The sequence below is a fragment of the Ctenopharyngodon idella genome, chromosome 19, assembly GCF_019924925.1.
Source record: "Ctenopharyngodon idella isolate HZGC_01 chromosome 19, HZGC01, whole genome shotgun sequence".
NCBI lineage: Eukaryota > Metazoa > Chordata > Actinopteri > Cypriniformes > Xenocyprididae > Ctenopharyngodon > Ctenopharyngodon idella.
In genome coordinates, this window is record NC_067238.1 from 12,700,658 (window position 1) to 12,717,069 (window position 16,412).

The following is a 16,412-nucleotide window of genomic DNA, read 5'->3' on the forward strand; positions in this document are numbered from 1 at the left end:
GAACTTTGAGCATCCTAACTTTGCAGATGTTGTTTATGCTCAAGCAGCAGCTTTACACACTAACTAAATTTAAAAAATGAAATCATAGTCAACCACCCCTTTAACTTCTTTGTTTTAAGGAATTCCGAATTTTTCGCACATTTACATACCTTTTCTTTAGTCGATCTGGATGTAAATCTTGTTATCACCGGTCGAGTTTTGCCATCCTCTCTCCGTCCGATCCTATGGCTTACATCAATTTGGGAGCGAAAATTCTCCTCGAGGTCTTGAATGACTGCCTTGCAGATGTCAATCACACACTGTTTAACGTCTTCTCCTTCCTGTTCTGGCAGACCATACAGCCTCAGGTTCCATCTTCTGTGATGGTGTTCCATTTCGTTCAATCTGTCTTCAAGGCCTGTTATTCTCTTCTGATGATCATCACCTGTCTCGCTAACCGTTGTTATTTCTGTTTTCATGTTTTGCACTTCTTTGAAGAGAAACTCTGATCATTCTTTTAAAGCTTGCAGTGGTTTCTGCATTTTTCTTTTTTGACCTGCAAGATTGTCTGCATTCTCTTTTATTTTTTTCAGCCATAAGCCCTTATCTTACAACTCAGAGAGTATAGGTTCAGCTTTCCCTTTCTTTGCGGCCAGAGTGCACGCTGTGCACAAGAAAGACCATTCTCTTATTTTAGATGCTGAATTTCAGAGGGTTTCTGAAAGTGCGCTGCAATGCTAAGGCAAGTATTTAAAGGTTGAGCATGCAATCTCATTGGCTAATGATACAGCAGGAACCAATCAGCTGTGCCCTATAGAGAGTGATATGATTGCAAGCAGTTTGAGTTAAGGACCTATTAGCCTGTGCAATCTAGAATTTCATGACAGAACTTGTATATGGAGACTGACCATGCTGGGCACCATCCCTACATCTGGACCACACAGGCATTACACACACAGGGTGCATCTCAATTAGCTCCCTTGTTCAGTAGTCAGGGCACTGATCAGGAAGTCGGACATTTTAGGGGCTGTCTCAATCACAAAATCCTTCCAGTGCACTGAAACGTTCACTCCCTAAAAAGTCACACAGTGTACTGTAAAGACCTGGGAGCATCGATGCTCACGATTGAGATACAGACATTGCACTCTCTGCAAGATGAAGTAAGCGGGAGCAAGTAAGGGGAAAAACACTGCAACCAGCTTAGACTATGGTCGTTCAGCTGTATACTATAAGCAGACAGAGATTCTTCGCACAAAATTGTGCCTCGCCAGTTTGTGGAGTCCTTTGGACACATAGTAGCAGTGATTATTGACTGTTTTGAGATTTTCACAGAAACCATCCGGTGTGAAATCACATGCTCAAATATTTTGTAGAACAGTGTAGAAATGTGCTGATGTATTTAATATATCTGATCTACAAAATTATATACAGTATAATTTTCAATTTATGCAACTTATAGTTTCTACTTCCACTGTGTCCATCTATTTAAGAATACATTTTGTGCTGATGCTTTATCCTGTTTGCCCAGTCTTGCATTAACAATAATGCATGTACTGAATCGATGACAGTTTATCCAAATAACGGTTCCTGGCATCTTTGTTAAGTGTATCTCAGTATGGTATTCTCTCAGTTTTCTTGTGCTTCTACAGTTTATCGATTTTATCAATTTGTTAACTTCTAATCTCTTTACTTCACTTCTCTGAATAACAATACCTTCAAAATGGTGCCTCGGTGACGTCAAACATAATAAAAACACATGACTGACATTTGTACATTTTTACTGATGCCCTGTGATGATCCCAATTAAGTCAGAACCAGTCAATACCATTCTGAAACCTATAAAAAAATTTATTTCCATTTCTTTCTGACTTTAATGCTTTGGTGCTTTTCTGACATTTGTAAATACATCAAGAAACTGGAAATCTGTTTTTGAAAAAATGTTATTTACATTCTCAAAATGGAGATTTTTTAAGTATAGCGCATGAGCCATATGGATTAATTTTTATTAATCTATTTATTTTTTATCCATTCAGCCTGTCTTGACTGATCTATAAAGTAAATGTATCTCCAATAAAGTGTCTTGAAAATAGGACAGCTATTTTTGTTAGATTATTTTCTGTATTTCTGTGCCTTCAGATATTCTCAATCCTTTCAGTCAGGAATGCACAGCTGCAGGAAGAAATGAATGCAGACACAAAGATCTATGGTCAAACTTCTTCAAAGTTTATTGTCAGATTCTGATTTATACTTTAAATGAATATGTTTTTATATCTTTTAATGCATATTCATGTATCATATAACAAAGACTTACAAAGTATATTGGATAAACAAATGGACAGATTATCATAAGGCCTTCTTTCTACTTTTACCATAATTGTAAATGTGTTTACCCCTTGCAAGGTGCTTGAAAAGGGTAAAAACAAATACAAAAGGTTTGCCAGATAAGGCAAAGTGGATACATTTTTTTCCACACTTTTCTGAAAACAACAGATGTTTCCCAAATGGGATGCTCATACTTTTTCAGGCTCCTCGTCATGTCCTAATCTTAGGCTTACACAGCAAAAGCAAAAGTAGAGAAGTGAGATGCAGTTTACATCATGTAACCTTAAAATTCCTGCAAGCTGAGCCTATTTTATTCTTACAGTTTTTAAATTTCATTTCCAAGTCTTTCTGTAAAACAGTTACAATGAAAACAGAGCAACAAATCAATATACAATTTGTTTCATGCAGCCCTAAAATAAATCCCAAAGTTCAGAGAAATTTGATAAAAGTAAACAACTTAAGATAAAGTACATCTTCCACCAAACAAATGTATAGAAAAAAATAAAACAACATGGACAAATACATTTAAGTAAAGAAATAAAATATTTGTTGTAAAACTAAAGAAAACACATACTGAAAATGTGTTACACTTTATTTGTATGTGTTTGTTTCTTCTGTTTTTCTTGGGCTTCTTTTTGCTTGATGCCCATCAGTCAGACAGTTGATCTGACAGTCTCTCCAGCTGTTCAATATATCCAGAGACATCTAGACAACGATGGAGAATAATTAGTCAGTACTTGACATTGCAAAAGATTATTTGTTTAAACTCTTGTTTCTGTGGTGTAATAGGATGACATTCTCTCTTACCCTCTCTGATTTTGCTGGTTTGTGATTGTGAGCATTTTATTGCTTTCTTCAGTTCTTTTTCAAGAGCATCCATTATGTGCAGCTTTACAAAGAAACAAGGGAAGATTATATTTGACTTTAGACATTGTACAACTAAATACATGATTGTCTTTAATGAATTTGAGATCAGTACCTTTAAGTTATTAAACTTTTTAAGCACTTCCATTTTTGCCTTGTTGAACATGACAGATTTTATCTCATCGACTGTGGTTATTAGCAGATCTTGCCTTCTCTTCATGGATCCGGTTCCAGTCACTGCTGCAGCTTCTAAAATAAGAAACACTCTGTATTCCTTCATTTTCTTTCTCATGAAGAACACATCAGAACAAGGAAATAAATCAATTCTTGGATGTGTGTTTCATGAATGAAATGTAATTTGTTACATGCTGGGTGTTTTTTTTTTTAACTCTTTTAATTCGGACGTAAACATGGAAGCCTGCACTGTGCTCACTACGTCAACAGTTAAAATCGTTAAATAAAGTCATTATATTTATTTTGTTTTTGCGCACAAAAAGTATTCTTGTCGCTTCATAACATTAAGGTTAAACCACTGTAGTCACATGGACTATTTTAATGATGTCTGTAATACCTTTCTGGACCTCAAAAGTGTAATGATGTTGCTGCCATGTGTAGTTTAGAAACCCTCGGATTTCATTAAAAATATCTTAATTTGTATTCCGAAGATGAACAAAGGTATTACGGGTTTGGGATGACATGAGGGTAAGTCCTTAATGATAGAAATTTCATTTTTGGGTGAATTAACCCTTTAAATGCAGTTGTCGCTCCTGAAACTTAACAGTGTGTGGTCTAAGAAAAATAGCTGCTGCATTTAGATCCGGCTAACTTTTCTTTATTGCTGCAACCAGCATGTGACATCAAGTACACTTAAGTGTAATTTTAAGTATATGTCTGAGAAGTACATAAAAGGTAGACTGAAAGTATGGTTTCTTATTTTTTTTTGTTCAAGAGAATTATACTAATAGCACACTTAAAAGATGTATTTGTTATGCAATAAATAAAAAGTACAATTTATATTAAAATAGTTTGTGATAAACTGGAACTTAATGCTAGCATACCTTCATAGCAAGAAGCCATTTTTTTCTCAATAGCTGTTTGCATTGATGAGTAGATGAGCTTCTTCATGTCAACAATGTCTCTACTGAGCAATGCCTTCAGTTTGGTTTCCTTCCAAAACAGGAAAACACAAGAAAAGTCATAAAAGTCTTGAAACATTAGTGTCTGCTTATTTCCATCCTGCATTAAAAGTTGGTTTGTATTTCAGTGCTTACTGGGTTATAAAAACAGCCTCCTTAATTATAAGGAATGAGGATTCACATACGTAGACTTAGTATACGTAGTATGACACATTAGTGTCCTCAAGAGGACAAATGAACTCACCTCAATTTTAATGAAGTTCTGAATGTTATCGATGGGAGATGAGGGGTTAGCAGAGTCACTCTGGATAATACTGAACTTATCAATCTGTTCCTGCACTGACTTCCCTGTTTTTCCAGTCACACTAGAAAAGAACACGCCAAAAGAAAATTTTTAAAAACCTTTTACAGAACATGGTTGTAATCCTTAATAATCTGATACAAGAATTAAGGAAATAGTGATGGGAATAGCCAAATTCCCAAACATGCAATGTTTGCTTCACATTGCTATAGTTTATCCTATGTGGCTGTCATATGAACAAAATATTCAGAGGGGACTTTTTGAGGTATAAGCAACTTTTTTTCCTGTACAGAGTGTATGCGACTGGTCTAATTGATCCATCACTAGAAGGAGTACCAGTACAAACCCAGTCATATTTTGGGTCCTGCACAGATTTCATAAAACAAACATAAGGATATAATGTTGTTCCCTTAACAAAACATTTGGCCTCAAACTAATCAAACTGGGCACATATTATCTGTCACAAACTAAACTCAATCTGTATCTTCTGGGCATCAGTCTCATTTGCTGGTTTACATGCAATCTACAGTTGGTCCACGTTTACAAGCTTTGCTCCAGTTTATGCTCCAATATAATGTGAATAATTTGTAAACAAAATGCCAACAATATCATTAACAGCAATGTTAATTGAAAGTACTTAAAAGAAAAAAATACTTGATCATGATAATGCCCTAAAAATCAACAACAAGCATTGAAAATAGTTTTCTTTACATTTTTACTAAGACTGGAAATGGAAAGATACAACCAAACTTACGAAAAAATCTTATTGAAATCTTTATTAATCCCTTCATGCAAATGTTCGGCCAATGTCTTGTTCAGGTCTAAAATTTTATCCCAATTTTTCGACCAATAGCATCCATAGTTCTTGCACAAAGCTCCAAGGATTTTATGGAACCCCCTTCCATCTTTATTCTGAGTAAAAAAACAAAACAAACGGGGGGAAAAAATGTGTTAAAAGGACAAGAAAATGGTGATTATGCAAAACATTTGAATCACACTCACTGTTATCAATTTCTTTGTGGAAGCAACACATGATTTCTCTGATTCATCCACTCCCTTTGAGAGACACTGCTCCAGATCACTATAAATGCTGTCAAAATATTTGTCCAGTTCATTTAGTGCCTTCATTAGGTTCTTCTCTAATTCCATGACTTTCATTTCCATCTAAAACACATCCATACAAGAGCAGTGAATTACAGAAGAATACATACTGGCAGCATTCTAAATACACTCTAATTCTAGTCATTCTAATTCTGACTCATACCGTTTTCTTGTCTGTATCCAGCTGGCCACTTTGGATTAAGAGCAAAGTTCCCTTTGCTTCATTGACATAATCTCTGACCAGTCCTCGATTAATGGTCTTGTTAAGAGTCCTCAGTTCATCCTGTAGCTTAGGGATTTCTAGATATAAATACAAGGATGTGATTTGGACTCATTTGGTCAGTGCTTTATCTCACTTTATAAAATATTTAAACTTCAGATTTATTAAAAAAAAAAATATACAAGCAACAGTTTGACGTGATTATTTTTTGTCATAAATAAAGTGGTAAATGAAAGCAATAGACAGAAGATAGTTTACCTGTTTCACTAGATTCCAGATTTAAATCGTGGTCAAAGAATGCTTTGGAACTTACAGTAAAAACTTGAAACTGATTGTCAGTACTGAATATTTTCTAAAAAAGAAAAAAAGTAAAGTAATGTTAATTAGAAGAAAACCATATATACCATATATTCCATATATTCTATCATATATTCTATCATATATTTAATAAACCATATATTCTATCATATATAATGTCATATCGTATATATAGTTTTTGAAAAAATTAATGTAACAAAAATTAATGTAACAAACTATATATAGTTTTTGAAAAAAATTAATGTAACAAATTAATGTTTCATGTTTTTGGATTATTTAATCCAAAAACATGAAACATGAGGGCTATAAATACACAAGACTAATGATAAAGCAGGAAACACCTGTGAACAATCAAGACAATGACCCAATCAGAAAACAGAACAAAGAAACCACATGACTAAAACAACCAATGACAACAGTGGCTTCAAAGTACCACGAGAGCAATTCGAAAGCAGCCGGCTGAGTCAGCCAGTGCATTTTCTCAAGAGCAGCTGCACGAGCTCTGATGACGATACAGCTGTTCCATGATTGGCCGGATTCACCGCATGACAATGATCATGTGTGTTTCATGCTTATTCTCACACCTTCAGATCCACTAATGCTCAAAAATCTGTATTTTTATAACAGTTAAAGCGGCTACTCTCGTCGATCGGTTGCATTCAGCCGCAGCCGATGTCGAACACACCTAACATGACACATTCACAAGGAGAGCACATGGCAAGATCACATGAGGAGCAAGGGAATCACATGGTCCATGGAGCAGTGGTGAGCCAAGCTCCGCATCCACTGGAGCTTTGTACCCATAGTCCCCCCAAAAAAATTATTTAGTGGAAACATGAGTGATCATGGCATGACTTGACTCTGGCATAACATTCATGACTTTGAGAGGCTCTGGTGTGGCGGCCATGATGTGGAGAGGCTCTGGCATGGTGGCCATGATGTAGAGAGGCTTTTGAGTGGTAGCCATGATGTGAAACTCAGGAACGGCTTCTGTGGTCGCATCATGGCAGACGTGAAGCTCAGGGGTGGGAGTGGATGCATGTGTGGCCCATACAGACAGGATTGTCGTGGCCACAATTGTAAGTGCTGCACACTCTAGAGACTCTGGCGTGGCGGCCATCTCGGCTGAGGGCTCAGGCATGGCAGCCATCTTGTGAAGAGACTCAGGCGTGGCAGGCATGACTTGAGCAGGCTCAGGCATGGCAGCCATCTTGTGAAGAGACTCAGGCGTGGCAGGCATGACTTGAGCAGGCTCAGGCATGGCAGCCATCTTGTGAAGAGACTCAGGCGTGGCAGGCATGACTTGAGCAGGCTCAGACTTGGCAGGCATGATGTGAAGAAGCTCAGGCTTGGCAGGCATGACCTGAACAGTCTCTGGCTGGGCAGGCATGACATGAACAGTCTCTAGCCTGGCAGGAATGATGTGAAGAAACTCTGGCTTGGCAGCCATCTTGGCTGAAGTCTCTGTTATGGCAGCCATCTTGTCAGAAGACAAAGGCGTGGTAGCTATCTTGTTAAGAGACTCAGACGTGGCAGGCATGACGTGAAGAAACTCAGGCTTTTTGTAGGCATGACATGAACAGGTTCTGGCTTGGCAGACATGACGTGAACAGGCTCTGGCTTGGCAGACATGACATGAATAGGTACTGATCTTGCAGCCATTACATGAACAGGCCTTGGTGTGGATAACTACAGACATGGCGGTCGGGACGTGGAAACTCTCTGAGGTGCGGGCTGTGGTGTGCGCTGCAGGATTGTGGAGCCCCTCGTCCACAATCCCCACAGTAAACGAGGAACCGCTCAGCAGAAGGGCATGGTCGATATATTCCTCCAAGGACCAGTGAATTTTTCCCCTCTGGCAACTTGAAACAAATTGGTTCATTTAGCCCCATCCTAAAAATGTTCTTTAGCGCCACGTCATTAAAATCAGTTGAGAAAGTTCAAGAAAATCCTCGACATAGTCCTCGATAGCCAGATTGCCTTGACGAAGGCACAGGAGACAAACTGCTGGGTTCATTGTTACAGGTCTAGCTTTCTGTAACAAATCCACTGCAGGCAATTTGAAGCGAACCCATGTGCAGTTTATTTAATCCAAAAACATGAACAAATACAAGATAAACAGACTTGACTTGACCTGACCTGACCTAGTGATGGGCGATTTCGAAACACTGCTTCATGAAGCTTCGAAACCTTTATGAATCTGTTGTTTCGAATCAGTGGTTCGGAGCATATCAAAGTCACGTGATTTCAGAAGCATGCCAAAGTCACGTGATTTCAGAAAAGGAGCTTCGTTACATCATAACTGTTTCAAACGTTTCTAAATTTCAGTGGTTCACTGCTGGGGGGTGATCTCTGTGAAACCATGAATCATTTACCTGATCTCTGATCAGTTTTATACATTTGTAGATGCATTAATTATACATAAGTATAATTAAAAGGAATAATAGTAGTTAATAGTTTCTTATTAGCCTGTTTAGCTGAGCCATCCATGGAACAAACAAAACAAGCCCTGAAAATTGATAAAAGAACATATTATACAGACACTTGATGTTTAATCTTATTAAATGATTAGTTAATTGCATTTGATAGATTTTCAATTTTCAGACTTTCAATAAAACATTTGCAATGGGTTTGTAAAAGGTGTTTTTATGCATGGAGTTTTTGTTGCATTTTCACTGTTCTGACCAGCAGGGGTCACCAGCGTGTGGCATTTCGAACACTTCGAAACAGTGAATCGTTTTGCAAAGCAATTGGTTCAAATGATTCAGACTAGCTTTGAAAAGCTTCATTTCTCCCATCACTAACCTGGCCTGACCTGACCTGACCATGAACCAAACTCACCTACAAGTGGGTTACACAGAACAAAGCTAGACAAGACAACAATAAAACATGAGGGCTATATATACAGGTGCTGGTCATATAATTAGAATATCATCGAAAAGTTGATTTATTTCACTAATTCCATTCAAAAAGTGAAACTTGTATATTATATTCATTCATTACACACAGACTGATATATTTCAAATGTTTATTTCTTTTAATTTTGATGATTATAACTGACAACTAAGGAAAATCCCAAATTCAGTATCTCAGAAAATTAGAATATTACTTAAGACCAATACAAAGAAAGGATTTTTAGAAATCTTGGCCAACTGAAAAGTATGAACATGAAAAGTATGTGCATGTACAGCACTCAATACTTAGTTGGGGCTCCTTTTGCCTGAATTACTGCAACAATGCGGCGTGGCATGGAGTCGATCAGTCTGTGGCACTGCTCAGGTGTTATAAGAGACCAGGTTGCTCTGATAGTGGCCTTCAGCTCTTCTGCTTTGTTGGGTCTGGCATATCGCATCTTCCTCTTCACAATACCCCATAGATTTTCTATGGGGTTAAGGTCAGGCGAGTTTGCTGGCCAATTAAGAACAGGGATACCATGGTCCTTAAACCAGGTACTGGTAGCTTTGGCACTGTGTGCAGGTGCCAAGTCCTGTTGGAAAATGAAATCTGCATCTCCATAAAGTTGGTCAGCAGCAGGAAGCATGAAGTGCTCTAAAACTTCCTGGTATACGGCTGCGTTGACCTTGGACCTCAGAAAACACAGTGGACCAACACCAGCAGATGACATGGCACCCCAAACCATCACTGACTGTGGAAACTTTACGCTGGACCTCAAGCAACGTGCATTGTGTGCCTCTCCTCTCTTCCTCCAGACTCTGGGACCCTGATTTCCAAAGGAAATGCAAAATTTACTTTCATCAGAGAACATAACTTTGGACCACTCAGCAGCAGTCCAGTCCTTTTTGTCTTTAGCCCAGGCGAGACGCTTCTGACACTGTCTGTTGTTCAAGAGTGGCTTGACACAAGGAATGCGACAGCTGAAACCCATGTCTTGCATACGTCTGTGCGTAGTGGTTCTTGAAGCACTGACTCCAGCTGCAGTCCACTCTTTGTGAATCTCCCCCACATTTTTGAATGGGTTTTGTTTCACAATCCTCTCCAGGGTGCGGTTATCCCTATTGCTTGTACACTTTTTTCTACCACATCTTTTCCTTCCCTTCGCCTCTCTATTAATGTGCTTGGACACAGAGCTCTGTGAACAGCCAGCCTCTTTTGCAATGACCTTTTGTGTCTTGCCCTCCTTGTGCAAGGTGTCAATGGTCGTCTTTTGGACAACTGTCAAGTCAGCAGTCTTCCCCATGATTGTGTTGCCTACAGAACTAGACTGAGAGACCATTTAAAAGCCTTTGCAGGTGTTTTGAGTTAATTAGCTGATTAGAGTGTGGCACCAGGTGTCTTCAATATTGAACCTTTTCACAATATTCTAATTTTCTGAGATACTGAATTTGGGATTTTCCTTAGTTGTCAGTTATAATCATCAAAATTAAATGAAATAAACATTTGAAATATATCCGTCTGTGTGTAATGAATGAATATAATATACAAGTTTCACTTTTTGAATGGAATTTGTGAAATAAATCAACTTTTTGATGATATTCTAATTATATGACCAGCACCTGTATATACACAAGACTAACGATAAAACAGGGAACACCTGTGAACAATCAAGACAATGACCCAATCAGAAAACAGAACAAAGTAACCACATGACTATAACAACCAATGACAACATAACACATTCACAAGGCGAGCACATGGCAAGATCACATGAGGAGCAAGGGAATCACATGACAACAGGAAGCACTTGGCAAACATAACAAAGCAATGAAACATAGCATGAAACATGAACATGATACCCAAAAAAAGACTGCAAAAGTAATACCTTAAGTTTAGATTTTTCAAACTTTTCTTTGACCTTCATCTTGGCATGTTCATTTCTATGAAGTATGCATACTTTTTTCTGATCCTGAATGATTAAAAACAACACACACACACACACACACACACACACACACACGCACACAAGCATGTTTATAGTAAAATCTGATTCAGTGGTAGATTATGTACTATCTATTTTTCCTCAGTAAATTATTACATATACTAAATTGTAATCACAGTGATATTAGGTCTCAGTGACATAAGTAAAATCAGCAAATGTATTCATAACCATCAGTACAAACTTATAGGGGAAACTAAAATTAGTACTAGTCTATGAAAACAAAGGAGCAATACTACATAACTACAGCTAGTACAGTTCTTCTATACATTTAACAAACCTTGTCATCTGAGATTTTGTCACCAAAAAGCCGTGCAGATCTAAAAAGGAATATTAAAAAGTTATAAAGTGTTCTGATCTGTTTCACACAAAAGATACAAGATTATTAGAATTAGGCTTAGAATTATACCACTTCGCAAAATACCTAACATAGGCTCCTGCATCGATGTCATCAGTCTTTGTACAGATGAAGTTAATGCTTTTACATTCTCCTCCTGGTCCCAGTTCTTCAGTGCAGTGCTTTAAAATCCCCCAAGGGCCACTGTCAGTGCTTGCTCGATCAATAGCACTAATAATCCACACAGAAGAGCACTCTCTCAGTTTCTACAGGATTTGAAATATAACAGTGAGGGGACATGTTCTTAGTAGCATAATATATTTATTGTTTGGTTAATCTGGCAAACTGTTTATTTGAAAGAAGCGTAGTTAATATTTACAGATTTCCACAGATCATCTCTAATCTTATTGCAGTCTCCAGATCCAGGAAGATCAACAAGCACAATGTGTTCCAGGAGTTCACGACAATCTGGAATCTTGATCGTCACACTCTTCACAAGCGGCCAGTACCAGCCACCGGAACTTGACTCACTGTGTTGTATGTAACTTGCAACATCATTGATAAATTCAGAGACCTGTTGAGATAATAAATTGCTTTGTTTTACTTCGCTGAAAAGCAAATTAAGAATGCGTTATACATTTAATATGTTAAATATTAAACAGTCTCCCAAAACTTACATCACTTTTTGAGAAACTGTTTGGTTTTTCCTTATTAGTGCACAAAAAGGATTCAATCTCAGTAAATTTGTCATCATTCTTGAGCTCTTCTAATGTTTTCTTGTCTGCATCAGCTCCATACAGCACAGTGATCTTTTCTACAGCAATTTCAGCAAAGTCATCATTCCTGTCCTCACTTTCATCTGACAAAACTCTGAAAAGATCTTTGAGCTCATTCTCCCACTCCTGCAGAGGCACACAAAACACAATTTAGAGAAAATGATGGCTTTGTTCCATTCCCCACAGTCTGATTTATTTACATATTTATAAAGAACTCATTAAAAGCATAGTCAGATGAATGTAAATGAGGAAACCTCTTTAGAGAAGAGTTCAATCTCTGCTATGTAGTTGGAGTCAGTCAGATTGGCTTCCACCTGAGTAACAACGGCTGTACAGGCACCAAAACAACCAGATGGCAGAAGATACTTTTTCCCTAATATTGCACTTAATAGGGAGCTCTTCCCTTCTCCTGATGTTCCAAAAATCCCAATGGTTGCCTTCTTCCTGCTGCCTTTATCTATTTGATCTAAGTTTTTGGTGAATCCTTTCATAATTTGCTTTACATTATCCATGATCATATCTGTATGGAACAAAGAAGAGCCGTGTTTCTGATTAAATAACATTTTTGTAAGCAACGTAAGTGACAGATGTATAATTCTATTTTTTAAAATGTTTTACTAGTGCATAGTATGTAATTATAATATATAGTGTTCAGTCATGTGGCATTTATGGCACGGGTGCTTGACTCATGGGGAGATGGTAAATATGGAGTTTGCCTGTTGTGTTGGTGTGGGTTTCCTCCGGGCACTCCAGTTTCCACCACAATCAAAAGACTTGCAGGACAGGTGAAATGGAGACTCTAAATTATGTGAAGGTGTATGTCAGTGCGTGTTAGCCCTGTGATGGACTGGCAGTCTGTCCAGGGTGTTTCTTTGTCTACATCCCCATGATGCTACGTAGGAAGCTACAACATCACATTGTGTGTCTAAATTCTGCTGACCATGTATAGACAACCAAGTGATTAGTTACAAGTGGCAGATAAGAGGTGGACAGATTCAGATTTTACTTGCCTGTTGTCAGCGGTGACTCTATGATTGATTCACGCTTTCTTTTAGTACCTATCAGAGAATTCATTCTACTCATTATTTTTCCTCAATCACAGAATGTACAATGATCTTTAATTTTTATACCTTGACTAGTCATTGTGGCATGGATGGAAAGTCCTGGAGGGGAAAGAACATGCATTCTTATTAAAGATCTATTGTTTAAGTATTGTTTTTTTGTTGTTTTTTTGTTTTTGTTTTCTTACCAATCTTTGAAGAACATTTTTTTTTTTTCAACTTTTTAATTCTGATTATAACTAATTGTTAAATTAGTTATAATTAATTCATTAATTGGCTCACCATCAGAGGAAGAGGAAGATTGTGATGGTACAGGAAGAAGTGGAGGTGTGTTCTTCTTCATCCCATGAAATGCTTCCATCTCTTCTTTTGGTGGTCCAGAAATGGCTGATCTACTAAATATAGTAAAAATAAATAAATAAAAGTTAATAAAAGCATTAATTATATAATGTACAGCTTTACTAAGTATGATGTCCTCAAAATATGTACAGAACTACTGTCCCAAATCAACAGATACTGCATATGGTATTTCCATATTCAGATAAGTCACCTTTTTCTGTTGCTTTATACAATACAGACTGTCAAAGCAGTAGTAATAGTAGAATCAATTATGTACACTCCATCACAATTTGTCTCATAATGCTAGACACACTTTTTTTTTTTCTAACTAGGTGATAATAGTTATAGCCTAAATGTTTCAAGGTGCTATGAATGAGTCTCTTTAAGTTAGGAAACATTTCTCTGCTCCAGCTCATCACTTTTGCTCCTGAGCAAAACACAATAACTGTGAGTCACTTTGGAATGACAGTATTTCCTAATCTTCATCAAAGCATGTTATATTATGTATATGGGAAAAGTCAGAATTTAGCAAGGATTTTAACCCATGTCCTCAGAGTACTTCAGGTTTCTCTGTCCAAATGTCCAAGTCATTTCATTCATTATCCTCACCTTTCATCGACTTCCATTGATTCATCTTCCTCATAAATTTTAGACTCAAATTCGATCTCTTCATACACCTTACTCCCATCATCCTTTTCATCTGCTTCAGAGCAATTTTCTTCTGATTCTTCGTCATTATTCCCAAATATGTCTGTATCCCATTTTTCCCAGTCCTCATCCTTACAATCATGTCCTAAGGAATTTAATTGTAGCAGTTCACCATTTCCTCTGGATAATATCTCCATTTCATATACTTCATTAGTATTGTTCTCCACAGTAGCTTTGACCATTTCTAGGTCCTCAGGTTGAAAGCAAACTATCACACTTTGTTTGAAAATAAAAACCCCAGACTTTTCTAAATGTCCAAATAACTGTGAAGCGTAGCTTTTTAGAGCCAACGTTATGAGTCCTGGGGTCAAAGGGCAGCCCTGATGTAGAAGTTTGTATTTCTCAACTGAAAAATGTTCTTTTGCATCACTGAGGAGATTTTCTATAATGAGGAGATCCTGGCTCAGAGTCGGGTTTGACCGCTTTTGCTGTTCTAGCTCATCCTTAATATGACTCAAACTTATTAAAGCATAATGTGTTTTAGGAGTGATCAAGACAGTTGCCGACTCTTTTGGTATCCGCCCCTTTGGAAGGGACTCAATGACATCATCTAGGTGTCTTGCCAGAATAGTTGCAATGATGAGGAAGTCAACATTAAAAAAGTGTTGATTATCATCATGTGGACTTTTCACAGTTTCATTAAAGTATGTCTCAGAGCAGTTAAATCCACCTCTGTGGATTCTGTCATAGAGCATCTTTATGTATGGAATTAAATCCTGAATTTTGTCTTTATAGAAGGAAACTGGAATGCCGTCTGGTCTCGATGTGTCTGACACTTGAAGAGAATGCACAGCTGACACAATGTCAACTTCACTGACCGCATTTGAGCTTTCTTCACCCATAGATGAACCCATCTCATCTGTCAAAAGGTCCTTTTTTAGATTCAGCCATTGGAAGATTGTTTGTATCTGGGGAACATTCTGAATAGGCATCACAGAGATGTTGATCTCTAAAGACACAGGCCGATGGTCTTTGTTTTCATTTATTTCTAAGTCTCTTATTTCACAACTTCTGACACACCACATACATTCTTCTGGAACAAAGAAGTAATCTAGCCTGGACGAGGGACAATCTTTTATGCAGAATGTATAATCCTGTTTTATGGGGTTCTTTCTTCTCCAGACATCAACCAGCTGAAGAGATTTCATGAAATTCTCTACAAATAACAGCAATTTACTATGAGTACTGTTTATTGTCAACGTGTTCCATTTTTTGTCAATAAATCTATTGAGAACTGTGTTGAAATCTCCACCAATCACCAGCAGCCCTGTGGTCATTGACTGAAGGTACCTTGAAAGTTTATCAAGGGTTTTTGTGTCTGTGTGATGATTATAAACACTAACAAGAGTGTACAGCTGACCTTCCAGTTTACATTTCAACACAACATACGCTCCACTGTTATCTTTTTCATCACTTATGTATTTGAAATCTAGTGTTTTCCTCACTAGTATGGCTGATCCCTTGCTGAAGGTGGTATACTTTGTGTAAAAAATATGCCACTTATCTTTATAGTCTTCTATAATATTTTCATCTCCTACTCCAATGTGCGTCTCTTGAAAGAAAATAACATCAGAATTTTGTAGTTCTTGAAATTTCTGATCTCTGTGTCGCTTAAGTCCATTAACATTCCAAGTGATGAAGTTTATGGTGTGTAAAGCCATTGACAAATCTGCTCTCACAGACCAAAGATCCTCAGCTTAGTAAGTTCCCTATCAAAACAAAAAGTGATGGAGGGTAGGAACATTTTGTGCTGCATTTTGAGTGAATTACTGAGACATTTTTAGTAGTAACATTAGTAGACATTTTTATCCAAATTGATTTCAATGCTTTGATTTCAATGCTTTTTGGCTGAATTTAATTTCAGTACTTGGTTTGGCCAGCAGTGTTGTGTAACACTTGTTAGGCAGGTTATCATGTATCTGCTTCTCTCCAACTGCACCTTCTTAATCAGGTTATTCTTACAGAGCAGCTTGCATAATATCAATAAACCAGTGTTACTTCTTGAAAACTAAGCATCAAGAAAGCATAAATAGAATTTGTTCAAAAATTGTCAAGC

The 16,412-nt window shown here is 37.4% G+C and overlaps 1 protein-coding gene across 7 annotated transcripts in view; it reads right to left on the minus strand.

The window, feature by feature from the left end:
* LOC127500708 (nuclear GTPase SLIP-GC-like) overlaps positions 1-16,412 on the minus strand; it is an 85,875-nt gene that overhangs the window by 61,737 nt on the left and 7,726 nt on the right. For 2 of the 7 annotated variants that reach the window (XM_051872084.1, XM_051872085.1), the window contains 3 exons: positions 13,592-13,704; positions 13,379-13,411; positions 13,259-13,306 (listed from right to left, as the gene is read on the minus strand). In XM_051872084.1, the coding sequence (XP_051728044.1) occupies positions 13,259-13,306; positions 13,379-13,411; positions 13,592-13,704 (194 nt within the window). Of the gene's footprint in view, positions 1-4,223; positions 4,333-4,545; positions 4,667-5,356; positions 5,515-5,604; positions 5,767-5,866; positions 6,004-6,181; positions 6,276-11,021; positions 11,106-11,415; positions 11,456-11,559; positions 11,739-11,851; positions 12,047-12,149; positions 12,375-12,502; positions 13,412-13,591; positions 13,705-14,257; positions 16,066-16,412 lie in introns of all 7 variants that reach the window. The other 5 variants (XM_051872093.1, XM_051872092.1, XM_051872080.1 and 2 more) reach the window with 5 other exon arrangements.